The sequence below is a fragment of the Drosophila albomicans genome, chromosome 2L, assembly GCF_009650485.2.
Source record: "Drosophila albomicans strain 15112-1751.03 chromosome 2L, ASM965048v2, whole genome shotgun sequence".
NCBI lineage: Eukaryota > Metazoa > Arthropoda > Insecta > Diptera > Drosophilidae > Drosophila > Drosophila albomicans.
In genome coordinates this window covers 10,918,173-10,943,281 of record NC_047628.2, presented here as the reverse complement: position 1 = coordinate 10,943,281, position 25,109 = coordinate 10,918,173, and the positions used below count along the sequence as shown (strand labels likewise).

The following is a 25,109-nucleotide window of genomic DNA, read 5'->3' as shown; positions in this document are numbered from 1 at the left end:
ATGTCGCATTAATAGCGGCAACTTTCAATTGTCAATCATCGCAGACAACAACAACAACAGCAACAGCGTCATCTGTAAAACATTTAACTAAACGCACAAAATTGTAGGCAGTATATTGAATTAAAAATGCACATTAAAGTGTTACAATTAACTCGTTCAAAAAATCTTCGATTAAATCAGGCAATAAGTCATTATGTTGTTGCTGTTGCTGTCAGCGACTGCTGCTGTCACCCTGTTGAAAAATTGAGATTACCTTCCACTTGAGCACTTGTTTGAGATCGCGTGAAAGCTAATTGCACATTATTTAATTTGATATCGGCTTAAGTTTTGCGCAATATTTACATTTCCGGCTAATTAAGTTAACCGTTAAATGCGGACTAGTCACGATCAAAACTGTTTTTCTTTAAGGCAATATAAATAAAATTAAATAGAATATACTATTTACAAGTAGCCGGAAATCGATATGAATTTTAAGTGCGCGAGCCAGATTAGCTAACAACATTTTTATTGGCATGCATAAATCTCAGCTTCAATTCTAAGTGCTTCCGTTGCGACTTTCCATTTAATTGCAGCTGTTGTTATTTTACAATTCCAAAAAAAAGCAACTGACTGAAAAATTTAAAGTGTAACAAGTGTAATCGATTAACGATATTTCCTGAATATCGCCCACAATGGCCTCACATTTAGTTTTTGGGTCATTTTTCAACACTAGCAAACTGCCCGTTTAATTAAATCTGAGCAAAAGCAATTACAACAATTAGCCATGCGAACGTTAAATCAATCATACAAGTGGAATTGCAGCAATTTCATCCCAAGTATTTCGAGTTTCACGAAATGCACGAAATTGGTGCAACAACATCAAAAGATAGCTTAAGGACAACTAGCCACAATAACAATCAGGCCTATATTTAAGCCACACAATACACAATTAAATAAAATTAGGCCAAGTGCATGCTGAAATGGTGTCGAACTTGGGCGGTAACAACAAAACAAAGGCCTTACTATCAGCTACCGCATAGTTCATAAATTAATTGCATATTTTCGTGTATTTTAGGAATCCGGTTTGCCGCTCTCGCTCTCTGTAAAAGTGCAAATCAACATGCACTTCAAGGATATGCGCAATTATGCCTCCGTTGCCCCGTTTAGTCACCTGACAGCGCCCATGCTCTGGTTCGAAATTGTAAGTGAAACAAGTCATTAAACTAGCATAAACTTAACTCTCCCACTCCGTTCCTTAGATGATGCCCAAGCTGCCCGATGCACTAGATACACGCTTCAGTTTCTATTTGAACATATTGCCGTTGGTCGATCCCATTGGCTTCTGGGGACCTTTGATTTTGGGCGTCTGCCTGCTGGTCTATGCCATCACACGGGCCACGCTGCATATGTCCAGCTTTACGCGCCAGGCCACCATCTCGGATGGCAAATATGCACGCGCCAATCTTCTGCAGAATCTCACGGGCAGCGGCGTCAACATTGTTGCTGGCAATCAAGTTTACAGTCCATGTGAACTGAAACTGCTTGACGATATGCCTGGTAGTGGCAAGAAGCATGTGATTATACGAGACAACACTGGCGATGAAGCCTATCAGGAGCGTCGTCAGTCCGCTTACGCCTTGGAACTTGAGCCAGCGCTCTCGGACAGCGGCAGCAGCAGCAGCGATGAGGGAAATGAGAGCGATACTGTGACGCTGAGTCGCAACTCGAACACGTCTAGTTCGTGTATTGAAGTCGAAGCTGGGGACGATGATGATGATGTGGATGACATCTGCATAGGTTGCTACGATGACAACGATTTGGATGTGGAGCAGTGCACTGCAGCCGCGGGTGGAGGATCGAAGCAACAGGTAAGGCAAGCTGCCATCATATATACCTGACGTTACGTCACCAAACGATTGGGGGCGAAGCATTTAAAACGCTTGATCTAATGCCGGCAAGTGTAAGGAAATCGACGCCAAGCTGTCTAACGTGTCTCCAAGTGATACGAACGTTCATTACGTCGATGTTGTTGTTGTTGGTGGTGTTTATGGTCAAATTTACGAGCGCGTTAAATGAAATTCATTAAGTTTTGGAGGCAATCAGCAATCGAGCGCACTGGCAACTGGCAACAGGCAACCAGCGAACTGGGGACACTCGAAACTCGTTTTATGGGGCTAAAGCTTTTAAATCTCACGCGTGTGCAGATTCTTTGCTTTGGGATTTACATACTCTATGCCTATTTAATAGCATCGATATGTTAATTAATGTGTGTATTAATCTATTTGCTTTCTTTTTCTCCTCAGCTGGGCGTTAGTTTGGCCAGCAGCGGCTTTGCTTCGGCATCTCCATCGGCGAACAGTTCCAGCTCTCATGTGAATGCGATGTCAGACCGAGAGAAGGGCAGCAATAGCAGTAGTTGGATGCCCTACGCACATCCCGAGCGATTTGGCGGGACAGATCGACAGAGAGCAGAGCAGAGACCGTTGGAGCACGTTTAGAATTAAGTCAGTCAATGCACCAGTTTACCATTTTAGAATAGGTTGTCGGTATCCATAATGAAGAAGATGTTGATGATGGTGTAGTATGTGCATATTTGCAAGTGCTTTCTATGTAGCATGCTAGTTCGGTTGGTTTTATATAGCATTTTATATATAATAGTGTAAATAATATGAAAGCCATGTGCTGCTTTTATTACTGTGATAGCTTTAAAAATCAAAAAATGATGAAAACATTTAACCGGATTTTAGTTGTCCCCGCTAAAGAAGAGAAAAACAAAACACAAACAGAAACAGAAACATACTTGCACACACATTTATCCTCTCCTCTGTACATAGCAAACAACACTAATTAATTAGCCCTGACTTAACAAAAAGAAGAAAACAAAAAAAAAAACACTAACTCTAACATTTGAATGGATTTATTTATATATCAAGTTTAAGCAGTTTGTAAGTTTCGTTCGCCTTATTATTTAAGTTATCAAAGTCACCTCCATGAGGTGCCGAATATAATTTGAATTTAAATATGAATTAAAGCAAATTATGATGAAGTGAGACAGAGAACTTAATAAGAAATTTGCACAACAATTGTAGTTCATGATCAGAAACTAATATTCTACTATGCTAAGAATTGCTGTGATTTTTGTATTGAAGCAGAATTTATGGGCTAACTCAAATCGCGTTCGCCCAACACAAATTATACAACATATATCTTAGCCCTAGAACACGTAATTTTAGCATTTAATGTGCAAAATAAAATTAATAAAAATAAAAAAAAAACAAAAATGTTTTTCAGTTCTTAATATATTATATATTTACTTGATATATAATACTTATTATCCGTACATACGTTTATGAAATCGAACTCATTTCCAACTCCTTCCTGCGCTTGAATTTCTCCAACCAGTTGGCCAGCGCTTCCTCAAGCTTATAACGAAAGGGATTGGTCAATTTGGGTGCCACGAAATGCTTATAAAATTGTGAATTATAAACGATATTATCGAACATCTCCTCATACTTATCAGAGTCAGCGACAAACAATTGCTGCTCCAGCATGTCAAAGCTATAAAAACACTTGGTTATTATGTATTATATTCTGGTACGGCTAACCCAAAGCTTCTCACCTGGGCAGACGCTCGCGTATATAGCGAACACGTCGTCCGTTGTGTGCTTTAATCGTCTCATCGCTATAATTTCGACTAAAGCCGGCTAAGCGAGCACTGATCAACTGCTCACTGATGCTGTGCTGAAAGTCCGATATCTCAAATATATTAACAAAGAGAATACGTTCCTCCAAATCAGTGTCTTTAATAATGGCATAAAGATCACGTTGACGCACCAGACGCTTAAAGTGCAACGTCGCATTCGCCGACCAATGATAGTCCAAGGGATACACATCTGTCAGGGTGCCACGCATCGAAATCGCTGGTTGCTCCATGAACCTCTTGTGCAAAAAGTTAAGCTGCTTCGTCGTCAACTGAGCACACTGACCATAGTCCACACAATAGACGGTCACCTCGTTGGTGGACAACACGTTAATAATGCGAGCACGCTTCCATATACATTCGTGATAGGCAGCGCAAATGTAGCCAGGTCTTACAAAGTATAACGCCAGATTCCAGGACAATCCATGAGGATCATTATACAAATTGCTGCAATAGCAAAGGGAAATCATCATTGGCTTGGACTGTTTCCGCTTACAGTTTAATCTCTTACTACATCTCATAGGACATCTGTCTCAGCATGGCCGCATCTTCAGCCTCTTGAAACCAGAACTGAAACGGGCTATAGACCTGTGTCGGAAGTGCAATTGGTCACAAAAATAGAAACGACGAATTTATACGCTCACCTCAGTAATAGTTAGTAACAATTTATTGCCAACTGTGTGCGCTTGTGAGAGCGTTTTAGAAGGCAATTCAGCACCCAGGCGAACAGCTTCCAACGGCTTGTCTACATTGAACACTTCCTCTGACTGCGAAATGGATGTTAGAAGAGTCTTTTACAATTATCTAACATTTGGTTTTCCATGTTGCGATTCATTTCAAAGAGATTTAAATGGCAGAAGAAAGGGTTAATTAATTCTAAGTTAAGTCTATGTTATTTAATCCGAGGTATTTCAAAGAAATAAGAGAATTTATAATAAAGGCTTCATAGTTAAGAAAGGCAACTTACCAACGCATATTCGGGAATTGCAGCATACGATTCTAGGCATAGCATAAAGTTCTGCATTTGGGATTCAACACTCAGCTCAGTTTCATCTGTGCGCTCTTTCAAGTCTTTTGCAGCAAGTACCAAGCTGACATTGTTATTATCCACATTCGAATTGGAAGTGATTAGCTCTGATGACAACAATGTCTGTGCGGCTTCAGCTTCCCATTGCGTCTTTGCCACATTTGGGGTAACGGAAGGCGGTTCATGCCAATCTTCCTCCAAGTTACCACTAGCATCACCATGTGAACACATGGCATATGAGTTGCCGTGGCTATTTCGTTCATTATGCAATCTAGACCTCGAGGAACGTTTATTATTAAATCTATGCATACTTTATAGATCGACAATTGAATTTGTAAATGAATTTAAGTAAACGCATGGAAGATGCACATTTTATTAATTAAAACCCAACAGCGAATGAAAAACGTTGCCAGACGCCAGATTTAAGAATGGATGCAAATTTATCGATTTTGACCCTACGAACATAGTTAAAGCGAGAGTCAATCAAATCGATCATTTTAATCTGACAAATATCAAATCTAATTTTAATTCGATCACTATAATATTAGAGTTATGTATATTATATGTATGCTTAACCTCTACTGCATTTCTTGACAAACTAACAAGCTGTTTAAACGGGCGCGCCTCTTACACGCGTTTTCAAAACTTATCGAAACCTCTATGGAAATGTAAACAGCTGGTAATTATCGCCGTTTCTCTATTTAAGTATTTCAGCAATAAATGGTATGTTTCAGAAATGTTGCAAATGGTCACACTATGCCACAGGTGTCAAGTTAAAAGCTTTAAACAGAAAAGCTTTTGTTTTAACAAACTAAGTCAGAATTTCTTCAAAAAAATTAAAGAAATATTAATACATCAATAAATGAATGAATATAAATGAATTTACAATAATAACATTATTTTACTACAAAGAATATCAATGTATGCCATAAAAATTGGATACTTCATAAAGTTGTAAAAAAATATTGGTTGTGTCATCATTTGTTTGGCAACTATGTTTAAATTAAATACATTTTGAGAAATTCATAATAAATTAAGGGCTTATAAGAACACCTAAGGGAAATCCAGCTGCCAAGCTACAATAGTGTCGCAGGGTAAGCAAAGATATGCACAGACTTTGGACCCGCGATACCAAAACAATAGAAATTCGCAAAACACATCTCTCGTTTCGCTCTCACTTTCGATACCGATGCCGTCAAACCGATGCCAAGTCGATGCCGGGTGACGGCAGCGATAACCAAACCAACACCAACAAGTGGCATTTTAGCGACTGCGACGGCAACAACGGTTGTGCAGCGGCAGCAAGAAAAACAGTTTGAAAGTCGGTTAAATCGAAACCGGTCGTGGGTTTGGTGATATCTCAAAACTGGAGACTGAAAAACTGCAGTATTGTCTACGTGGACAAATTGATAACCATTTTGGGTAAAATTGCCAGCAGTTTGTTTATTTGTTTACTTTGCTTTGCCGCTGCCGTCGTTGCCTGCGTCGACGTTGCCAACGCCAGCGTTAATCTTAACGCACTGCTTATCGCAATCCTTAACGATTATGCACGCATATCAAAGGTGAACTATTGTACAATACACACAGACCCACAAACACACATACGCATTGTGTTGTCTAACCTTTGGATTAATATTACATGTCTTTGATTTGCAGTGCCCCAGTTGAGAGAACAGTTCAAACTCCCAGCTCTGAAATGCGACTGCTAAGCAACAGCAACAAGGTCTTTTGGAATTTGGTGAGCTGCTGAGTTTAATTCTTATAAACTTGTTTTTTAAGTTACTATTTTTATTACAGACCAAACTTTCGATTAGCAATCAAACGCCCAATGTGCTTGTCAAGCTCCAACCAGCCAGCTACAGAAGCAAGAGCACCGATGGCGGCGACGGACCCGAGGCATCCACCAAGCAAAAGTTATTGACATATCCGGTGCTGCCGTTAAATGAAACGCTGCAGCGTTTCCTGCTCACAGCTCAACCGCTGTTGACACCCTCGGAGTTTGAAAAGCAGAAGAAGATCACACAGAAATTCGAAGAGAATGAAGGCGAAAAGTTGCAGGGCCTGCTTGAGGAGGTGGGCAAATGTGAGAAGAACTGGTTGGCACATCGCTGGTTAACCAATGCGTATCTGAAGTATCGTGATCCTGTGACCGTTTATGTTAGTCCCGGCATGACATTTCCGTATCAGCAATTCAAGGATATGCGTGAATATGTTAAGTACACGGCCCAGGTGATATATGGGCTTGGTGAATTCAAAGGAATTGTGGATGCTGGGGAGATACCCATTGTCAAGATGGGTAAAAATGAACTGGACAACAGTCAATTTGGAAAAGTGTTTGGTACATGTCGTATACCGATTCGCGGCACCGATCGTATCGTTTACAATCCCAGTTCCAACTATGTTGTTGTCATCTACAAGAATCATGTAAGTTCCAGAGAAGATATTCTTAAAGTAAAGTGTATTCATTTCTGTTTCTTTTTTACAGTTTTATAAATTGTCATTGTACGATAGTGAAGGTAATCTGTTAACTTCTGCCACACTGGCCAAGCAGCTGGAGGAGATCAGGGATGCGGAGAGTAATGTTGGTGTACCCTATGGCGTTCTAACCACAGATTCACGCGACAATTGGGCCGAGGCCTATGAACAACTCGTGAAGAATCCTGAGAATGCAGCAACTGTTAAGACCATTCAAGGTGCTCTATTCACCGTCTCGATGGACGAATGCATCGATCTTAAGCCTGGCCAAGAGACTAATCAATTGATTCTTGGCCTGATACATGGCAATGGCAGTAGAGTGAATAGTGGAAATCGTTGGATGGATAAGACTATTCAGCTGGTTGTCAATCCCAATGGCAACGTTGGCTTCACCTACGAACACTCGCCAGCCGAGGGTCAACCCATTGCCATGATGATGGATTATGTGGTGAAGAAGATGTAAGGATAGAGATGGAATCATATACGTATCAGATATACTAATTTTTGTTTTCCAGGGCTGAGGACGCCGACTTTGGCAGCTGCGGCTCCACAAATGTTGAGTGTGGACCACAAAAACTCAGCTTTGCTCCGCTTAATGATTGTGTTGGCCAATGGCTTTTCTATGCCAATCGCAACATTGACAAGCTCGTCAACGATTTGCAGTGCAATGTGCTGAAGTTCCCGTGCTACGGCAAGAATTACATCAAAAAGCAAAAGCTGGGACCCGACAGCTTTGTGCAAATGGCATTGCAGCTGGCCTTCTACAAGTAAATCTAGTTGCTGCCTATTTCTTATCAAATAAATCAAATTTTTAACTGTTATTGCAGAATTCACAAGGTGCCAGCTGCCCAATATGAATCAGCGCACTTGCGCATCTTCGAGAATGGACGTACAGAAACTATTCGTTCTTGCTCAAATGAATCGCTGGCCTTCTGCAAAGCGATGACCAGTTCAAGTGCATCGCTGGAGGAGAAGGCTGGTCTTTTGCGTCAGGCAGTCGTGGCACATCAGCAATATGCGAAAAATGCGTTGCAGGGCATCGGCGTGGATCGTCATCTACTGGGCCTCAAGTTGATGGCACTGGAGAACAACTTGCCAGTGCCGGAATTCTATTCCTCGCCTGGCTACACCAAGTCTATGCACTTCCGCGTGTCCACATCGCAGGTGGCAACCTTATACGACGCCTTTATGGGTTACGGTCCAGCTACTGATGATGGCTATGCCTCTTGCTACAATCCTCGCGATGATGACATTATCGTGGCCATCACATGCTGGCGTTACAATCAAGACACCGATCCAGACAAGTTTGCCAAGGCGCTGGAGGAAGCCTTCCTGGACATGCAAAGTGTGCTCGAGCAAACCAACAAACCCAAGTCCAAGTTGTAGTGGCTGCATAATAATTGTAATAAAAGAGATTCAACATTTGCCAGTGATTATGATATAATAGATCGAAATACCCAAAAAAAAGTTATATTTTATTGTTTCAGTTTTAATTTAAAATTAATGCTCAGATCTAGTTACCAATATTTATTTCATTTCTAAACTGAAGCTACCCTTTTTTGTATTTGGATTTGTAACTAAATTTCTAGAAATGCGTGCTGCATATGTTAGCCAAAGTATCGTAACCAATGTGAGTGATTTGATATGCTGGTCTGACATTGATTTTAGTCCAATATCCAATTGTAGTGTCATAGAAATGGACGTAATTATAGTAAGAAAAATAAGTGTATTGAAACGTCCCGTGACAAGTTGCTTGCCAAGAAGAATACTCGTTTAGTTGGTCGCATTGTCAATTATTTCAAGACATGGACGGAACAATTCGAGCCATATCCTGCGTCAATTTCGCCATCAGCTCCAGACCAGCAAATACAGCCAGAGATGACCCAGTTGCACGTGCCACAAGCGGTTAGGAAGCCTCCTAACAACATCACCGTCGCCGTCTGTCCCAGCGAACAACTGGAGATTGTTTCCAATTCCCTTGATGATGTCAAGCAATGTCACAACACCTTGCTCGCGGTCAAAATGCTACCCAAAGTTGCCATCACCATGAAGCAGGTGCCTTGCAATTTACTGCCGTATCCCGTGATGCCGCTCAAGCAGACAATGGCGCTTTACTTGCTTAGCATTCGACCCTTCTTCACGAAGGAAGGCTTTATTAAACAGCAGCGACTGGCCATGGAGTTCCTTCATAACAAAGGCTATGAACTGCAGCAGTTGCTGGAGGCTGCAGGGCAACAGGAGATAAATTGGTTGGCTGACCGTTGGATCACGTCCAATTATCTGCGACATCGTGGACCACTTACAGTCTTCTCGAGTCCTTGCATGTCTTTTCCCAAGCAGGATTTTCGCAATGTCATCGATTTTACGCACTTTACGGCTCAAGCTATCTATGGAATGTGCGAATTTAAATATTTACTGGAGCATGATCTTATCCCGGTGCACAAGATGGATGAATACGATCTGGACAACAGTCAGTTTCACAATGTGTTTGGCACGGTGCGAAAGCCACAAAAGTCCTGTGATACGCTTGAGCAATGCAACTCCGACTATGTGATTGTGATACACCAAAATAATGTAAGGGTTTTACGATTATATTTTATGGCAGAAGGGTATTATAACTAAGCGCCTCTAAGAACTGCATGTAACAGTCACAAGGTGGCATCTCCGACCCAAAAAAGGATGTATGTTCTTGATCAGCGTCAACAGTCGAGACAATATAACCATGTCCGTCTGTCTGTCTGTCCGGCCGTATGAACATCTAAATCTTAGAAACTATTAAAGATAGAGATACAATTTTGGAATTTATGGTATATTTTTAAATGTAGTACTATGTTAATATACCATATAAGTATTTTGGAGATATTATTAGATTATTATTTGGTATATTATTATATTACATTATTTTTAAATACCGTGTCTTAAATGGCTTGCTTTTATTCAAAATAGGTAACGGGTGGAGCACACTCGACTGAAGCTTTCTTACTTGCTTAACTTTATTAAAATGCACTTTATATTGCTTTCCCTAACTACATCTCGCGTGATTCCTTTTTAGTTCCATAAGTTGCCCGTTTACACGGCTGATGAACGTATACTTAATATCAACGAACTGCGCAATCGGCTGCTTGGCATTGTGCACGGCAATCAAGCGATGGGGCCAGAGATAGGCTTGCTCACCCACGACACGCGCGACAACTGGGCAGATGCATATGGAGCACTGTGCAGCCAAGAGCACAATGCCAATGTGGTGCAGTGCATCGAGGAGGCGCTCTTCACGGTCTCGCTGGATGAGATGGTGCAGCTGCCTTCCAAGGGACAGGAGCGTACATTAGTCGCTAAGCAGTTGCTGCATGGCGGGGGCCTTAACAGCAACAGCGCCAATCGTTGGATGGACAAGACGATGCAACTGATTGTGAATCCCAATGGTATGGCCGGCATCTGCATGGAGCATGCACCGGCTGATCCGCAGCCAGTGGTGAGCATCATGAACTACGTGCAGAGCAATATGTGAGTGCAGATTATCTAGAGAGTATGAATAGAATAAGGTAAATCGTTCATCTTGCTTTCAGCACTAATCCAGAGTACGGCAATGATGACGACATCATTGGATTAGTCGAGCAACCTCATCAACTGCACTTTACGGAGCTGGATCAAGGCATTGATCTCTGGCTGGGTGCGGCAAGAAGCAGCATCAATAAGATCAGCAATCGTCTGGAGATGGAGGTCTTCAAGTTTCCCTGCTACGGCAAGTGTCTGATTAAATCGCAGGGATTATCCCCGGACAGCTTTATCCAGATGGCACTGCAACTAGCTTTCTATCGCCTGCATAATGAGCTGCCGGCACAATACGAGTCCGCGCACTTGCGCATCTTTAAGTACGGACGCACTGAAGCCATTCGCTCCACTTCCATGAAATCTCTGGCTTTTGTCACGGCCATGACATCGAAGAACGCCTCGCTGAAGCAACGTTTGATGGCATTAGGAGCTGCTGTCGATGGCCATCAGACGCAAACCAAGTTGGCAATGCGAGGACACGCCGTGGATCGCCATCTCTTCGGCTTAATGCAGATGGCAAGGGAAAATGCTATGCCGTTGCCCGAATTCTTTTGCTCCCTCGGCTATTTGAAGTCAACACAATTCCGTGTGCTCAGCGCACAGATTGCGACGTCGCACGATGGCTTTATGGCCTTTGGACCGCACACCTCGGAGGGTTATGGTTGCTGTTACAATCCTCGCGAGAACGACATCATTTTGGCTATCTCTTCGTGGAACCTCAAGCCGCAGATTAGCGCCTTGAACTACGCCAAAGCCATCGAGTTGGCACTGGCCGACATGGGACAATTGATATTGGAAGCTGGCGGATATTGTGCTGCAAAGGCGGCAACTGATTGCAAGAAGGAAGTCAAGGAATGATTTTCGAAATCCAATTTGTCGATATTTTTATTTAACGATACTACATTAAAGTGGCTCAGGCATAAGAAATTTTAAATTGAATTAACATGGAACAGATAATAATTATTTTAATCCTTTTTGCAGTGATAGCAGCTGCAGGAAATGGCGCTCTTGAAGGTCACATTGCGCACTCCCTCCATGCAAAGCACACGACGTTGAATCTATAGGATGAACATAAGAAAATCAAAAAGAGATTATCGGAGATATCTAGTCCTAGTCCTTACCTCTTCGGACTTCATCATGTTGCAGCACTGACCCACTGATACCACCGGCTTGGGTGGACGAAACAGTCCCGAGACAGCGGAGGGAATCGATGGCACCGCATACGATTCACAGAAGCCGCGACAAGCATTAGTTGTAATTGTAAATTCCACACAATTCGGTATGGAAATCTTCCGGGTGTTGCCCACTTTGTGACAGCCGGGACGTAGCCAAGCTTCCTGGCCCATCATGCTGCTCTCGCTGGCGAGGAAGGAGCAACAGAGCAGCCAGAGCACAAATGGCAATAGCGATAGCGACCACATCTTGTCGAAGTGTCGTGTCCAACTGTTGGTCATGTCCCGTCGAGCGCTGCGTTTTATTGCCATCCGTCGAAGTCGACGACTGCGCAAAGCGTGACATTTTGCGAGCTAATGGGCTGCACCTAATCCGGCATGGAAATGTCGGATGAGGGGAAATGGCATTAGACAGTAGAAGAAGCACTTTTTTTTAAATATTCAAACAGAACTTTTAATGTCTGCATATTCTCATTTAAATATTGTAAAGATGTCTATTTTTAACGCTTCTTAAGATTGTGACTGAAATCTTTCAAATATTATTGTAACTCGACGACTGGCATGCGATTATAATAAAAATCAGATGAATCTACACAAGAAATTTTGAAGGTGCCATTTTGTGCCATCCTCCAGCCTCCTCCTATGTTCCCTAGGTTATACATAGTTTAGTAATATAGAAAACAACATATAGTGTTAATTTTAATAAGGCATACTATTATGTTAAACAAATTAAAGAAAGGAGAAGGATTCAGAAGGAAAGTACAAACAGAAAATAAATAAGAGCTGCAAAGAAATTTATAAATTGAGAAAAATTATGCAAAAGGATAATAATTTAGTTGTCTAAAACTTTGTAGATGGAATCGTTAGAGTTATAACTTATAATCTCTTTAAAAAAAAGTCCAAGTATATATCGATGATAGGACATATTTGACTGACTTTATGTCTGAGCTTGAAAATGAATTATATTATGCTTTGCCTGAGATGTCTAGGCACAGTTTATTTTTAAATTTAAAGACAAAGCATTTTGAAAATTTACTTTCTGTGCCTAGACCTAATCCCTGGTACTCTTTAGCAAATTTTGGAAGGCAATTAATTTTCGGCAAAGGGAAATCCATGATATTGGCAATAGGTAAGAGGTTTCTATGTGATGGGATTGGGAACTAAGAAGTGATAGAGAAAGATTAGAGTGCGTTTAGTTTTTAGTTTTTTTTTCTGTCACTTAGTAGTCCCATTTTGTGCGTTCCGAGAACTGTCTCGTTGTTGTTGATTAATTATTGAACACATTATTTCTGTTCCTATTGTTAAATACGGAGAGATTTCTCCCTAAAAACAGCCCACAAAAATATAAAATATCAACAAAACGCGTTTCCCTTGGTAGGCAATTGACAATTAAGCGTTAGCGATCTCTGGAATTGCCATCAAATGACTTTTTCTCTATCTCTCTTACTGCTTCGTTCTTGATCCGATTGGGGATTGTGCAGACAAGGACCAGGATTTGAGACCTAACCGAGACAAAATCGCTGGCTCGCTTACGATATGAATCGACAACAGAACGGAAATCATTTGCATGGCATGAATGAGGGTCAATTGGAGCTGGTGCCAATGGAGTTGATGGACACAGATCTGGATGGCAGCTATCAGGGAGATGAATTGGATAACAGCATTAATAGTAATCCCGCACAGAAGTTATCCGCCAAATCCCTATCACCCATTGTCAGTGATCATGCCCTCAATGTGCTGAACGAGTTACGGGAAGCGAATCTACTGTGCGATGCACAAATCTCGGTCGGGGAGCAATCCTTCAATGTGCACCGTGCCATTATGTGTTCCTGCAGCTCCTACTTTCGGTGAGTTTGCTAGATATACTTCTATGCCGTTTCTAGGTCTCTTCTTCTCTCAGCGCACAGTTTACGGGGTTCAATAGCCGATCGGGAGCGGGCAGTGATGAGAGTCGGATAGTGCATATACCGGGTATCAGTGCGTCCATCATGAACTCAGTCATCCAGTATGCATACCTGCGCAAAACCAACATCAGCGACGACAACGTGCACGAGCTGCTCATCTGTGCGGATTACGTAGGCATGGTTGGATTGGTCAAGCAATGCAAGGATTACCTCAGTCGCACCCTTAGCCCAGAGAACTGTGTCAGCATCATGGGTTTTGCGCGGTATGTTCATTAATCGACCAACTCAATATTTCCTCTTCAGCTAACGAGCTTGTTGGATTTGAATTCCCTTTCTATTGTAATCTCATTTTAATTGACTCGCATTGCAGCTTTCGCTTTCTCGAGGACTTGTATCTGAAGGCGCGCAATTATACGCTGAGATACTTTACGGATGTGGCTGCCCGCAATACGGACATACTGGACATGAATGTGAAGGACTTTTACAGCATCATTAGCGACGATGAGCTGAACACACGTGAAGAGGATTATGTGTGGAAGTTGTGCGTCAAATGGATTGACCGAGATCCAGAAAATCGCAAACAGCATGTGGCGCATCTGATGACGGGCGTGCGCCTTGGTCTGATGACTCCCAAGGTAATCGAGCAGATTGTTCCTCTTACTGAATTGCACTAATTGCTATTCCTTTATTCTTGAGTGCAGTGCTTCATGGAGGAGGTCAAGGAGCATCCCTATGTCATTCAATGCGAGGCAGCGAAGCCCCTGATAGTCGACACCTTTAAATTCATGTACGACCTGGACTTTCTCAACCCGCAAGCCGAAGAGGTAACTTATTTCCCATTCATGTTCTGTCCTGAAAAATCCTCCAAGTTCTCCCCCCTCCCTCAGCTGACCACACCACCGCTGGCGATGCCACGGCTACCGCATGAGGTCATCTTTGCCATTGGCGGCTGGAGTGGCGGCACCTCCAAGGGCTGCATCGAGACCTACGACACCCGTGCCGATCGCTGGGTCAACATCAATGCGGAGGATCCGGCGGGACCTCGTGCCTATCATGGTACTGCGGTGCTGGGCTTTAAGATCTTTTCGATTGGCGGCTACGATGGTGTCGAGTACTTCAACACCTGTCGCGTCTTCGATGCGGTCAAAAAGCGTTGGAACGAGATTGCTCCCATGCACTGTCGTCGCTGCTATGTCAGCGTCGCGGAGCTTAATGGCATGATCTATGCCATCGGTGGATACGACGGACACAATCGCCTCAATACCGTCGAGCGCTACAATCCCAAGACGAATCAATGGTCCATCATACCGCCCATGAACATGCAGCGATCGGATGCCAGCGCCTGTACGCTCCATGGTCGCATCTATGCGACGGGGGGATTCAATGGTCAGGAGTGCTTGGATAGCGCCGAGTTCTATGATCCCATGACGAATGTCTGGACACGCATACCGAATATGAATCATCGTCGCTCCGGGGTGAGTTGTGTAGCCTTCCGGGATCAGTTGTATGTGATTGGGGGCTTCAATGGCACCTCGCGCCTGTCGACGGGCGAACGCTTCGATCCGGAGACACAATCGTGGCATTTCATACGTCAAATGAATCATTCGCGCAGCAATTTTGGACTCGAGATCATCGATGACATGATCTTTGCCATTGGCGGCTTTAATGGCGTCTCCACCATCTCCCACACCGAATGCTATGTGGCCGAAACGGATGAATGGATGGAGGCCACCGACATGAATATTGTGCGCTCCGCGTTGTCGGCCAACAATGTGGCCGGGTTGCCCAACAAACGGGACTACATACACAAGGAGCGAGATCGCTTAATGGAGGAACGACGCCAGCGTTTGATGGCCACGGCAATGGCACGCGAGGATGTGGGCAGCACGAATCGATCTCATTCGCTGATCGCCGATCACAATGATGATCTGGACGGGGATGAGAGTGCCAACGAGGAGGATGTGGCCGATGTGGATGGCGAGGAGCTGCAGTTACAGCAGCAGGTGGCAGCTTTACCACTGCCACTGCCACTTCCACTACCATTAGCAGCAGCAGCTTCAGCAGGCCCAGCAGCAGGAGTAGCCGCCATTCCCTCTGCTGCAATTGCAGCGGCTGCTGCAGCCGCCGCAGCAGCAGCGGCAGCTGTTGATGCCTCCTCGGCAGCAGCTGCCGCCGCCTTGCCAGCCCCCCATATCAATCGCCAGCTGGAGGATCGTGCTCTCGACAACAACAATAACAACAATAATAATCGGCGCTTTCGGGTGCAGCTGCGTAATCAGCGTTATGGTTCGCATCATGAAATCCGTCGTCGCTCCTAAACGACGACGACGACGTCGCCTCATTATTTCCAATTCTGATCGCATCCAATGATCAATTCCCTGCCCCAATTCCCTGGCAACATCTCTACTCACAATAGAGGAAGCGTAAGCGTGGGCAAAAGGTATTCTGGTGCAGCAATCAATCCTCATGGCCCACGTCCAATAGAAACCGTTTTTTTTTATTTCCCCCTTTCGATAACGCACTCAACAAATTCCTGGCAACTGCTAAATTATTGCATATTTTTGGGCATTTTGTTCTTTTTGATAATTTCTTATAGCCAAATTTCCATCAACAAAATTTCCATAGTATAAACTAAATTAATTTGCATTATACACATTTCAATAAAAACCTAAATATTAATTCAACTAAATGCATTTTTCTCTCTTCCATCCTTAGGTAACAAATTCCGCATATGAACATTTCCTTATACCTTCTTAGTTCGAGCAAATATTACATTAATAATAGTAGCTAAAAACTTATATCTTGTACTTTGTTTTATATAGAAATATTCAAAATAATTGGGGTAGCAAATACAATACTTTTCCTAATTGCAGATTATTGATATTGCTAAATTCATTATATATTATATTTTACCATTAAGCCAAATGATTATTATATAAATTATAAGTTCTGTCTGGTAATAAATAGAATTTTCATACTATTAAATGCAGTTTCTGTACATTACTATAGTTGATTAAAAATGTGGAATATATTTATAATTATAAACACATTTTCTTTAATTTATTAAATATTGAATTAATTGTTGGAAGAAATGTCGAATATTAATGGTAGCAATGCTAGTAAGTAACTCTTTGTAGATCCTTGTAGAACTACAGAACTTGAATAGTACTTAATTAAACTATATCCACAAGAAACACAACAAAATTTAAATGAAATATAATCTAAAAAACTTAATATTAAAATGCACATGAATTTGAAATGAAGATTCTATTATTATCTGCAGAGTTTTTCTTCAAATAAATTTGAATTTTCGAATAATAAATTAGAAGTTAAATTGCTCGCGTCTTTAATGTGTAAAATCCGCAATAACTTAACATTTCTTTAGGAAGCATTGCGCAGCCGTCAGGACGACCAAGGCAAGGTCTATTCGGCTACAGCATTCGGCAGGACCAAAGCTGGCGTTCGACTATAAATAACGATGAATATTCAAAGCCACCAGCAGAGCGCATTCGACTGCGACAGCTGCCGCAACTTAAGAAGCAGCAACGATAATCCTTCGAAATGATGGCACTGCAGTAAGTAAACCGCAAATATTCTTGTAGTGAATATGATTGAATTTAATTTGTGTTATACTTTAGCGGCCTGCCTTTATTCTTGCTTATAATCTGGCTTATGCAAGCCATCAGCGCCCAAATGTTGCAGGATCTGCAGCCTTTGTCCAGTGGCCCTACAATTGCGCCACTTGGTTGCCATCGTCGTCTGTACACTTATCGGGTAACTCAATCTGATTTCCAGGGCCGCGAGTGCTGGGACAATGTCAGCGTGTGGAGCTGTTGGGGTCGCTGTGACTCCAGCGAAATCTCCGACTGGAAATTCCCGTATAAGCGCTCCTTCCATCCCGTTTGTGTGCACGCACAACGTCAACCCTCTGTGGCCATTCTGAAGAACTGTCATCCGGATGCAACTGATAGCATACGCAAGTACAAATACATGGAGGCCGTCAATTGTCATTGTCACACTTGCTCCACGGAGGACACCAGCTGTGAGGCACCCACTAATAACGTCCTGGATGAGGAAAAGAACGTCAAGATCCTTACGTTAACAGGCGTCAATTCCGAAACCGTCGATTACTAAAGAGGCGAGCTTAGGCCGAGTCTGTGGTATGGTAGTGTTATATTACAGTGTTATATTAGAAACATTGAAGTGGCTCTTTCATAACGAATAAAATATTACTATCAGTTTGTTTAATGGCAAGTTGCATATAAAGCACACACAACTTTATTTTCATTTCATTATTGAGGTTGGATACTTCTTAGCAACAAGAATTTTGGTATGTATGCCTGATGATGAACAGTGAAGTGTGGTTGGTTAACTAAAAAGAAATTCTTATAGTGTCCAGATAATTCTAAATATATATGTATTTATAATATAAAACAAAACTATATATTTGACGGTAAAGCGCATCGAAACGACAACTACACACACACACACATTGCATTAGGGTATGTAGTGGAAGTCCGCCGTCAGCCATTGGGCATTGATCGCAGCGATTGGCGGCAGTTACTACAGCTGTTCAATCGTATATAAAAAGCTAGGCCGTCGTCTCACCCACCTACAGGAATTTAGGACTTGAGTTTGTGTTGTTGTTGCTCTCTTGTGACAGCAGATATAAGCAATAGAGCGAAGAGATGCCCAAACCAATAGCGCCGCCCAGGGCACACTTTCGCAGGCCAGCTGAAAAACAAGAAATTCAACAATGCAATTAAAGCAATTTAAATCAGAGAATCGATGCCATTCTTACCTGTTGATTTGTATAACAGTCCAGTAGCAGTACCAGCTATTACAGTATTTATGTTGTCATCCTGATCACGCACATACTGCAGCAACACTCCACACGCCGAGTAAAGCACAGCTAACGTTCCCAAGGTATTTGCCGTACCTGAACCCTGTTTCATAACGTGATTGATCAACCTGTAAGACATTATTATTATTGAAAAATATTTATATGTATTTGCAAATAACTATTTTCCAAAGTTCTTTCTTTTGGCCGAAAATAACGATTATAGTCTATGTATTTAATTAATATTATAATCTTAGAAGAAAAATATAGCTTATATTCACAAAGGCTCTCTTGAACGTACTTCCTATGGCCATTGCAGCAGAGCCAATTAGACTCGCCTGTTCCTTGGAATGAGATTTTTTTACTTACTGCGTGCGTCGCAGCTTCCCCGTCTGATTTAGCGCGTTTGTAACTTTAAAGCCATTGTAGACGCCCGCCAGTCCACCAATGCCACCGCCAATCATTACAGATGTGCCTATCTGAGAGAAGGCCAACTCAAAACGGCCTCGCTGCTTGTTAGCTCCCTCGGGGAATATGAACTCGGGCTGCGCTTGCCGCAAGAATCGTGAATCATAGTTGAGGTACGGCGAGACTGGAGCACTGCTGAATGTGCTTGTGGCTGGTGTGTAGTTTGCTGATGCTGAAGATTGTGGATCATCGACTGCAAAACAATACGTTTTCATTCAAGAAACACTTCATGTAACCGATAAGTCATATTGCGTAATGTACGATTGTCTTACCGGCTGGTGCGGGCGCTAGTGAAAATGGTTTCCTTAAGTAATCGTCGCTCATTTTGGAATTTAATCGCGTGCCTTGCCTGGGTAAGTTACTAATTTACGGTCAATCCAGCTGCCAAATTATTTTGAAGCTTACAACACAACTGGGAAAACGAATGCGTTCCCCGTGCTCTGCTTATGTTTCTAACTTTTTCTAACTTTGTACTCTTGTCAGCGTGACGTTTGTTCCCCACGTGTGTTGTTAAACACACTATATACAAAAGTTTTCCAACACTAGCACAGAATATACTCAAGGCCAGATACAAAACATATGTTTCGTAATCAGCTGTTTATGATTAATGGGTAATCTGTATCGTGGCGTTATGCAGCACTGACAGCGAAAATTATGAATTTGGTATATACTAATGTATTTTCAGTTTTACAAAAATTGTACTTTAACGGATGTTTGGGATAACAAATGTTCGAGTTAGCAAGTAGTTTTTCTTAAACAAATAAATAACAAGCTGTTCAAATTTAAGTTAATTTTAGTAGTATAAAAATGTCGATATGGTACGCTTATCTGTGGGCAATAACATGTATATTTTGGAATTGGAAGTTGCAGAAAGAATCCACGCACCAGTGTTAAACAATACAATTTATAAAAAGCTATTTTTAAGAAAAAAGTTAAAATATCAAATCATCGGAAGTGCTATCGACGTTTTTCCACCTCTACAAAGAGCATATTTTGAAATCGCACTTGCGGTCACCCCGAGCACTACGGCTGTGTTTTCGTTGCGTGCGGTTGTGTTTTGATGGTTGGTTTTGTCGTTTGTTGTCCACCATATATATCCCTAATTAAAATAGAGAAAATTACGAATAAGTAATTGTGCGGTCAGCAAACACAGATAGTGTCCGGTCAAGGAAAGCAACTCAAAACGAAAAAAGCCCTCCCCCAAAAGACAAAATCCCAATTGCGACATTCCTTGCGCGTTAAACTTCGAGTGTATTGTTGGTGTGGGAGTTGATAGAGCGGTGAGGAGCGGAGTGGAGTGAGAGCAAAGGTAGCCGGCGTTTAAAGTGTATTTGTATTTACTTTGTGGCTGACCGAGCCTGTACTATACTCTCATCGCCCTCATCAATGTCGTCAACCGATGTGTCGCGTCTGCTGGGACTAGCGCAAAAGTTTAATAATTTCTATTTGACAGGTGAGTGTCACTAACTCTTTCGTAGCAAAGCTCGTTCTAGTTGTTTCTGGATATATTGTTAGGGTTTTTGGGTTTGCCTGCTGGCCATGAAAATGGGTTTGGCCGACCCTCGAACTCTGATGTACCGAGTACACACATACACATACTTATACTGTGGGCGGCCAGGGCGCCAATGTTATGGGTGCAGCAGCACATACAGCACAGTTTACTGCAATTGCTGCAAAAAGAGCGAGAGCAAGAGAGTGCGAATTATCGATTAGTTTGTTTACTTGTATGGTGCGAGTGTGTGTGTGTGTGTGTGCAATTGCTGCTGTGCTGACGTCGTTGTCGCCTTCCACTGCCATTGCCATGTCGTATGTCGTTTTTCGCAGCATCCCAATAATCTCATCATCTCTTTCTCTGCATTGACATTGAAATTAATTTCCTTTTTGGCAGAGCGCTGGCAGTCAGCAGCCACTGCGCAGAGATCGTCCTTCTAAATCGATTAATTTCATGTTATCGATCTGTACTTCCGTTCCACCATTGCTCGATTAATTTCACCTGTTGCTCGCTCTCACTCGCTTGCTTTGTCATCTGATACTGGAATTATTTGGTTGTTACCTCGTAATATTATTATTGTTCAGCATTTCACTATAAGAAAATATGTGCTTGCAGCTGTGTGTCTCATTATCGCATTTCAACAATGCACAATTCTTTCTGCATTAACAGCAATTAAACATAAAGTAAAATTCAATGCTAAACAAAAAATCAAACAAACAAATAAGCAGGCAGCGACTCTTATGCAAGATCATTTTTATCAAGCAATCGACACACAAATTGCGCTCGCCATACATATAAATAAAATATAGTAATCAAGGTTACAAATACATACATACATTCATATGCAGATTTTGTCGCTAATAATTAAGAACTTTACGCTGCAACAGAATTAACTAATTATTTGTCACTTGATTGCAATTGTAACAAGATTTTTATCGCATCACCTTGAGGGCAAAAGCAGCTCTCAGCTTTTGGCATTTTCAGTGACAACAGCAAAAATAACAACAACATGCAGCAACAGCTGAAACATCTCACAAATACAAACACACACATGCGCCGTATATATGTATATATTGAGATATATATGAACTTATTCTATATGTATCAATACAAATACATAAAGAGATAGATGTTTATGGTTTAATTAAGTGCAAAGAAAGGCCACATATGTTTTCATTTATTCAGAATGCCTCTTTCTCTCTGTCTCTCTCTCTCTCTCTACTTCTATCTCTATTTTTTACCACTCTTTCGCGCTCTCTATCCCCGCTGATAAGCGGCATGCGCGCTTTCTGCTCTTTGACGTGTTTTTGTTTTTATTTTGCTTCCCAACTATTTCAAGTTATTTCGCCACAAAAGTTATAAACGAATCAAAGTTTCGTTTCGAATACCCTTTTTGCGTGCAAAACATTTTGGAGTAAACTTGGTTTAACCGATCTACATAAATCTCTATAGCATATTTTGCTGTATAAGCTATATGGTCGATTATTCATTTGTTTATTTTTACAATATGTGTAGAAGTATATATATATATTCGTCAACTCTAGGGTATCGCATTGTATATTCCGACTTGTTTTTTTTTTGTCTTCTCTTCTTTCTGTTTTGCTTTAGATACTTTGTCGACTTTTATATACTATGTATGTATATGTGTTGTTTGGCTTTGAATCATGAAGTGAATTGGAATTTTGTGTTTATGTTTTTTGCGCTGATTTGTTGTTTTCCACCTCATTCGCTTTTCAAGTGATGCAATAATTGAGTTGGCCAAAAGTCGGTGACGATCTCGCCAACCGGTACGAACCGCTTTTACAGTATTGATTTCATTATCAGCCAAGTCCGGACATTGATTAATTTGTTTATATGAGTACTTCTAAAAATTCCCAGCTTTTAGACTACTTTTCTTAATAATTTAAATAGAAAACTATTCATAGAAAATGTATTCTAATATTTCACAAGAGTAAATGAATTTTAAATCATACTGACGATCTGAAAGTATAGTTAGAAGTCTAACTTAACCATATAATATGAACAAATATTATAGTAAAAGTTTTTTAAAAAACTATAATGTTGAGGTGAAAAGTAATTACAACTCTTTTAAAATTCATAATATTAAATAGTGGGAAATAAAAAACAATAATTGATTTGTTGAAGACTTTCTTCAAATTACCTCGATTCCTTTGTTTGGGCAAAAGCAAATTAGAAACACAGCTACACAATAAAGCAATTAAATTCGATTCAAGCAAAAGTACTTAAGGCTGCTAATTACGTGTCCTATTAGATTTCACATACATATATCTAATCAGTCCGTTTGGGTATGGTTCGAATTGGACAGCTAATGAACTTTAATACTATGTATATCGATAGAGGAAATAATATTAAAAGCAAGGGTTTCCAATTTAAAATGCCTGCCATTGAGAAAAAATGTTCGCAATCATAAATTGAATTATAGAGAATTATTAATGTTGTGCGAGGCGATAAGAAAGTCGCTGTTCTGTCTGGCCTACAAAATAATGTTTAAAATCTCTAGGCTTGCTCAACGAAATCATTGAAGGTATATTAAAATGTTTGCATAACTTAATCAACTTAAGACGGCTTCGTGTTTTATATTAGAAAGATTAATGACAATAAAAGTTTAAAGGATCATCAAACTAAGAAAAACAATTATTAAGAATTATCAAATATATTAAGATTAGCAAATAATTTAATAATTTGAATGAATAATTGAGCAAATATTTGATGAAAATGGGAAACAACTCCGTCACTCTTCTTTCTCAGATTGAGCGGTAGATAAAGTTTATAATCTAATCTTGCTTCCAATGAATCACATCTACGATGCGCTTCTGATTATATGATTAATAATGCCTGCATTTATAAATAACACTACTGCTTCATGGCCAAACATCATAGATGTTGTTAATTGGAAAGTGCACTTAAAATTAATTAGCTCTGATATTAATTCTATCACATGACAGGCGTTCCTAAGGGCGACATACGTCCATTTCTGGTTGGCGGACAGCAAGTTGGCCTCATTAAATCGGATGTCTATAAGCAGCTGCTCAAGTATCCTGAAGTGTTCTGCATACGTGACTGTGAATACACCAAGCAGGTGAGCATTGAACATGACATCATCGTCACTTCATCGTTTCAAGACCATTTACACATTTACATAGGGACTCGTTGAATTGAATCCGGCATTCCGTGACTATAATGAACGCACCGCACGATTGGAGAAAGTATTACGTGATCTGCGCAGCGAGGGATTATTCTCTGCCCTGGCGGGCTGGCGGGACGAATGCTTCGAGGTGAAGTCCGAGCACAAGGCCTTGCTGAAGATGGAGCGTGCTGCGACGCCGCTGTTTGGTGTACGAAAGTATGGTGTGGACATCAATGGCTATGTAAAGCATCCGCAGCACGGTCTGTGCATTTGGCTGCAGCAACGCTCCAATACCAAAGAGACCTGGCCTGGTAAATGGGATAATATGGTGGGCGGTGGTCTCTCGGTGGGCTACGGCATCATGGAGACGGCCATTAAGGAGGCTGCCGAGGAAGCATCCATTCCAAGTGATCTCGTCAAGAATCTGGTTTCTGCCGGCTGTGTTTCGTTCTTCTTTGAGAGCGATCAGGGTCTGTTTCCCAACACCGAGTATGTGTTTGATTTGGAGCTACCGGTGGACTTTGTGCCCCACAACGCTGATGGCGAGGTGCAGGCCTTTGAACTGCTTCCGGCCAACGAGTGTGTGGAGCGTGTCTTTACACCTGATTTTAAGACGACATCGGCGCCTGTGGTTATTGATTTCTTAATACGACATGGTTATATTACAGCAGAGAATGGTATTAAACTGAATTACTTGAATTTGTTGAACACTGAACTGAAATTGTGCTTTAATTGCAGAGCTAAACTTTACGCAGATTGTGGAGCTATTGCATGTGCCATTGCAGTCGTTGTACACGTACAAAACGCGACTGGAACAGAAGCTGCAGCAACAAAACGCATCATCACTGCCCCCCATCAATACTGACGACAACAATTGCAATTGTTCGACGAGTAGCTTGCCAAAAAGACCGCTGGAAAATGGGCACAACAAGAAGGAATCAGCTTAATTGTGAACTAATAATATGGATACGATACGCCAATAATAATAATAATAATAATAATGGACAACGAAAGGATTTTTTGTAGAGAAAGACCAGAGCATTGAGAAGCTGTGGACTAAATTCATAGTTTGAGAGACTGCTTTTGTAGTGGGATTTGTGAAATCCAAAAAAAAACAAAAAAAAAAACAGCCAATAATATACATACATACATACAAATAAAAGTAATATATGAAAATAAGGATGGAGCAAAAGTGAAAAGATGAAGAATAGAAGAAAACCAATCAACCAACCAAACGAAACGAAACGAGACAAGTATAATCTACTAAATTAAATTATTAATTAATATACATGTATGTAAAAGAAAAGGCAACACTTAATGTTAAATTTTATGTTTTACATCGATGATTTGTG

General features: G+C 41.3%; 8 protein-coding genes across 18 annotated transcripts in view; 5 read left to right on the top strand and 3 right to left on the bottom strand.

Moving 5' to 3' along the window:
• Positions 1–2,885, top strand: part of LOC117565669 (scavenger receptor class B member 1) — a 32,979-nt gene extending 30,094 nt beyond the window's left edge. For all 3 annotated transcript variants that reach the window (XM_034244902.2, XM_034244901.2, XM_052002613.1), the window contains exons 8-10: positions 1,055–1,180; positions 1,239–1,847; positions 2,283–2,885. In XM_034244902.2, coding sequence (XP_034100793.1) covers positions 1,055–1,180; positions 1,239–1,847; positions 2,283–2,477 — 930 coding nt within the window. In that variant the 3' untranslated portion in view covers positions 2,478–2,885. The remainder of the gene's footprint in view (positions 1–1,054; positions 1,181–1,238; positions 1,848–2,282) is intronic.
• Positions 2,886–3,295: 410 nt separating this feature from the next.
• Positions 3,296–5,014, bottom strand: LOC117565693 (RING finger protein 17-like). Of its 2 annotated transcripts, none has more exons than XM_034244928.2 (5): positions 4,647–5,014; positions 4,324–4,446; positions 4,191–4,267; positions 3,599–4,126; positions 3,296–3,537 (listed from the first exon to the last, which is right to left on the bottom strand). In XM_034244928.2, the coding sequence occupies exons 1-5, from the start codon at positions 4,935–4,937 to the stop codon at positions 3,327–3,329; spliced, it is 1,230 nt and encodes a 409-aa protein (XP_034100819.2). In that variant the 5' UTR covers positions 4,938–5,014; the 3' UTR covers positions 3,296–3,326. The 2 variants fall into 2 exon arrangements, with proteins under 2 accessions (XP_034100819.2, XP_051858589.1); XM_052002629.1 differs by having other exon boundaries at positions 4,324–4,483; positions 4,647–4,743.
• A 620-nt stretch (positions 5,015–5,634) lies between these two features.
• LOC117565676 (carnitine O-acetyltransferase-like) lies at positions 5,635–9,426 on the top strand. 5 transcript variants are annotated; one of them, XM_052002615.1, is made up of 7 exons: positions 5,889–6,268; positions 6,363–6,444; positions 6,504–7,130; positions 7,192–7,640; positions 7,697–7,948; positions 8,009–8,209; positions 9,405–9,426. In XM_052002615.1, exons 1-7 carry the CDS (start codon positions 6,252–6,254, stop codon positions 9,424–9,426), a joined length of 1,650 nt encoding a protein of 549 aa, XP_051858575.1. In that variant the 5' UTR covers positions 5,889–6,251. The 5 variants fall into 5 exon arrangements, with proteins under 5 accessions (XP_034100801.1, XP_051858576.1, XP_051858575.1 ...); XM_034244910.2 differs by lacking the exons at positions 5,889–6,268; positions 9,405–9,426 and adding an exon at positions 5,635–5,800 and having other exon boundaries at positions 8,009–8,649; XM_034244909.2 differs by lacking the exon at positions 9,405–9,426 and having other exon boundaries at positions 5,899–6,268; positions 8,009–8,649.
• Positions 9,405–11,672, top strand: LOC117565673 (carnitine O-acetyltransferase-like). Its single transcript, XM_034244905.2, has 3 exons — positions 9,405–9,755; positions 10,234–10,685; positions 10,748–11,672. The coding sequence occupies exons 1-3, from the start codon at positions 9,504–9,506 to the stop codon at positions 11,589–11,591; spliced, it is 1,548 nt and encodes a 515-aa protein (XP_034100796.2). The 5' UTR covers positions 9,405–9,503; the 3' UTR covers positions 11,592–11,672.
• LOC117565725 (thyrostimulin alpha-2 subunit) lies at positions 11,665–12,275 on the bottom strand. The gene is made up of 2 exons (XM_034244974.2): positions 11,855–12,275; positions 11,665–11,791 (listed from the first exon to the last, which is right to left on the bottom strand). Exons 1-2 carry the CDS (start codon positions 12,215–12,217, stop codon positions 11,699–11,701), a joined length of 456 nt encoding a protein of 151 aa, XP_034100865.1. The 5' UTR covers positions 12,218–12,275; the 3' UTR covers positions 11,665–11,698.
• A 618-nt stretch (positions 12,276–12,893) lies between these two features.
• Positions 12,894–17,981, top strand: LOC117565668 (kelch-like protein 10). 4 transcript variants are annotated; one of them, XM_052002611.1, is made up of 7 exons: positions 13,118–13,279; positions 13,387–13,752; positions 13,806–14,072; positions 14,180–14,444; positions 14,511–14,633; positions 14,697–15,959; positions 17,521–17,981. In XM_052002611.1, exons 2-7 carry the CDS (start codon positions 13,442–13,444, stop codon positions 17,941–17,943), a joined length of 2,652 nt encoding a protein of 883 aa, XP_051858571.1. In that variant the 5' UTR covers positions 13,118–13,279; positions 13,387–13,441; the 3' UTR covers positions 17,944–17,981. The 4 variants fall into 4 exon arrangements, with proteins under 4 accessions (XP_034100791.1, XP_051858571.1, XP_034100790.1 ...); XM_034244900.2 differs by lacking the exons at positions 13,118–13,279; positions 17,521–17,981 and adding an exon at positions 12,894–13,034 and having other exon boundaries at positions 14,697–16,481; XM_034244899.2 differs by lacking the exon at positions 17,521–17,981 and having other exon boundaries at positions 13,119–13,279; positions 14,697–16,481.
• Positions 17,982–18,198: 217 nt separating this feature from the next.
• LOC117565718 (mitochondrial import inner membrane translocase subunit Tim23) lies at positions 18,199–19,610 on the bottom strand. The gene is made up of 4 exons (XM_034244965.2): positions 19,390–19,610; positions 19,019–19,310; positions 18,611–18,780; positions 18,199–18,543 (listed from the first exon to the last, which is right to left on the bottom strand). The coding sequence occupies exons 1-4, from the start codon at positions 19,439–19,441 to the stop codon at positions 18,422–18,424; spliced, it is 636 nt and encodes a 211-aa protein (XP_034100856.2). The 5' UTR covers positions 19,442–19,610; the 3' UTR covers positions 18,199–18,421.
• A 308-nt stretch (positions 19,611–19,918) lies between these two features.
• Positions 19,919–24,969, top strand: LOC117565704 (uncharacterized). Its single transcript, XM_034244945.2, has 4 exons — positions 19,919–20,570; positions 23,576–23,709; positions 23,774–24,434; positions 24,496–24,969. The coding sequence occupies exons 1-4, from the start codon at positions 20,504–20,506 to the stop codon at positions 24,702–24,704; spliced, it is 1,071 nt and encodes a 356-aa protein (XP_034100836.1). The 5' UTR covers positions 19,919–20,503; the 3' UTR covers positions 24,705–24,969.
• The last annotated feature ends 140 nt before the right edge of the window (positions 24,970–25,109 follow it).

Excerpts from the sequence above, each read along its gene's own strand:
- LOC117565693 (XM_034244928.2), bottom strand. The coding sequence starts at position 4,937 with ATGTGTTCACATGGTGATGCTAGTGGTAACTTGGAGGAAGATTGGCAT. Across the intron at positions 4,447-4,646 it reads CAATTCCCGAATATGCGTTG|TCAGAGGAAGTGTTCAATGT; the intron begins GTAAGTTGCCTT and ends TCCATTTCGCAG. Across the intron at positions 4,127-4,190 it reads CAGATGTCCTATGAGATGTA|CAATTTGTATAATGATCCTC; the intron begins GTAAGAGATTAA and ends TTGCTATTGCAG.
- LOC117565676 (XM_034244909.2), top strand. Across the intron at positions 6,445-6,503 it reads ACAAGGTCTTTTGGAATTTG|ACCAAACTTTCGATTAGCAA; the intron begins GTGAGCTGCTGA and ends TTTTTATTACAG. Across the intron at positions 7,641-7,696 it reads GATTATGTGGTGAAGAAGAT|GGCTGAGGACGCCGACTTTG; the intron begins GTAAGGATAGAG and ends TTTGTTTTCCAG.
- LOC117565673 (XM_034244905.2), top strand. The coding sequence starts at position 9,504 with ATGTCTTTTCCCAAGCAGGATTTTCGCAATGTCATCGATTTTACGCAC. Across the intron at positions 9,756-10,233 it reads TTGTGATACACCAAAATAAT|TTCCATAAGTTGCCCGTTTA; the intron begins GTAAGGGTTTTA and ends ATTCCTTTTTAG. Across the intron at positions 10,686-10,747 it reads AACTACGTGCAGAGCAATAT|CACTAATCCAGAGTACGGCA; the intron begins GTGAGTGCAGAT and ends TCTTGCTTTCAG.
- LOC117565725 (XM_034244974.2), bottom strand. The coding sequence starts at position 12,217 with ATGGCAATAAAACGCAGCGCTCGACGGGACATGACCAACAGTTGGACA. Across the intron at positions 11,792-11,854 it reads ACATGATGAAGTCCGAAGAG|ATTCAACGTCGTGTGCTTTG; the intron begins GTAAGGACTAGG and ends TTCATCCTATAG.
- LOC117565668 (XM_052002611.1), top strand. The coding sequence starts at position 13,442 with ATGAATCGACAACAGAACGGAAATCATTTGCATGGCATGAATGAGGGT. Across the intron at positions 14,073-14,179 it reads AGCATCATGGGTTTTGCGCG|CTTTCGCTTTCTCGAGGACT; the intron begins GTATGTTCATTA and ends CTCGCATTGCAG. Across the intron at positions 15,960-17,520 it reads CAGCAGCGGCAGCTGTTGAT|CCTTTGTCCAGTGGCCCTAC; the intron begins GCCTCCTCGGCA and ends CAGGATCTGCAG.
- LOC117565718 (XM_034244965.2), bottom strand. The coding sequence starts at position 19,441 with ATGAGCGACGATTACTTAAGGAAACCATTTTCACTAGCGCCCGCACCA. Across the intron at positions 18,781-19,018 it reads GGGAAGCTGCGACGCACGCA|GTTGATCAATCACGTTATGA; the intron begins GTAAGTAAAAAA and ends AATGTCTTACAG. Across the intron at positions 18,544-18,610 it reads ACTGTTATACAAATCAACAG|CTGGCCTGCGAAAGTGTGCC; the intron begins GTAAGAATGGCA and ends CTTGTTTTTCAG.
- LOC117565704 (XM_034244945.2), top strand. The coding sequence starts at position 20,504 with ATGTCGTCAACCGATGTGTCGCGTCTGCTGGGACTAGCGCAAAAGTTT. Across the intron at positions 20,571-23,575 it reads TAATAATTTCTATTTGACAG|GCGTTCCTAAGGGCGACATA; the intron begins GTGAGTGTCACT and ends ATCACATGACAG. Across the intron at positions 24,435-24,495 it reads TTATATTACAGCAGAGAATG|AGCTAAACTTTACGCAGATT; the intron begins GTATTAAACTGA and ends CTTTAATTGCAG.